The 1,166-nt window shown below is 70.9% G+C and overlaps 1 protein-coding gene across 1 annotated transcript in view; it reads left to right on the forward strand.

The window, feature by feature from the left end:
* Positions 1-261: 261 nt before the first annotated feature.
* Positions 262-1,166, forward strand: part of LOC112122049 (tyrosine-protein kinase receptor UFO-like) — a gene marked incomplete at both ends in the record, with an annotated part of 2,880 nt that continues 1,975 nt past the window's right edge. Inside the window, 2 exons of the mRNA XM_026662171.2 lie at positions 262-401; positions 834-972. Coding sequence (XP_026517956.2) covers positions 262-401; positions 834-972 — 279 coding nt within the window. The remainder of the gene's footprint in view (positions 402-833; positions 973-1,166) is intronic.

The following is a 1,166-nucleotide window of genomic DNA, read 5'->3' on the forward strand; positions in this document are numbered from 1 at the left end:
GGGCGGAGGCGGGCAGGGCTGGCTCAGGAATGTTTTGCTCCGATACGGGGCTTTGCGCGATGCCAAGACAAACATGGGGGCAGGGCTGGGGGGGGCTCTGTTCCCACGGGGGGGAGGGGAATCAGCATGTGGGGTCCCCTGGGAACGCAGCTGCCCCAGTGCCTCATGGGGGAGTTCTGCTCCAGGGCAGGGCCCTGCCCCCCCAGGGGATGGGCCTGGAGAGGGGCAGCCCCCGGGTGACATGTCTGTGCCCCCCGGCAGCGCCCCGCGCCCCCCCGGAGAACGTCACAGCCTTCCAGAACGGCAGCCGAGCCACGGTGCACTGGCTGGCGCCACGCGGGCCACTCGGCGGGATCCTGCGTGGGTACAGGCTGGCCTATCAGAGCCCCGATTCGCCAGAGGTGAGCTCGCCTCGCCCTGCCCCGGGACCCCAGCCTGCCTGCCCCCTAAGCTCGCCACCGCCCCCTAAGCTAGGCCCCTACCCCATCCCAGTCCCCTTGCCCCAGCCAGCACCCCACGCAGGGGCCAGATCGGGGCCAGTGCCCCCCAGAGGGGACAGGCCCCGTGCCCCATTCCCCGCCCCCCTGAGCCAGCCAGTCCCTGCTCTGGGGCCAGATCGGGGCCAGTGCCCCCCAGAGGGGACAGGCCCCCTGCACCATTCCCCACCCGCCAGAGCCAGCCAGTCCCTGCCCTGGGGCAAGACGGGCCAGTGCCTAGAGGGGATAGGCCCCATGCCCCATTCCCCACCCCCTGAGCCAGCCAGTCCCTGGGCCAGCGCCCCCTAGAGGGGAAAGCCCAGTGTCCCAGCCCTGGCTAATCCCACTCCCTGGCAGGTGGTGGTGGATGTGGGGCTGACCACCGAGAAGACCCTGGAGCTGGTCTCGGAGGTGCAGAACCTGACGGTGCGGGTGGCGTCGTACACCAGCGCCGGGGACGGGCCCTGGAGCGACGCCGTCGTGGTCTCCCCATCCTGTGAGTGCTGGGGGGCTGGGCCGGGTGAGGGACCGGCCGCGGGACGGAGGGGGGCTCTCCCACTGCGCTGCAGCCCTGCGGGGACCGGGCTAACCTGGGGGTGGGGCCAATGTTTACAAACCCAGGGATGGCTCTGATCCAGGTCCTGCTCTCAGCCCATTTCCAGGGACGGCTCCGATCCAGGTCTGTGGTTC

This window comes from Terrapene carolina, unplaced genomic scaffold (assembly GCF_002925995.2).
Source record: "Terrapene carolina triunguis isolate 2854851 unplaced genomic scaffold, T_m_triunguis-2.0 Scaffold23766, whole genome shotgun sequence".
Lineage (NCBI taxonomy): Eukaryota > Metazoa > Chordata > Testudines > Emydidae > Terrapene > Terrapene triunguis.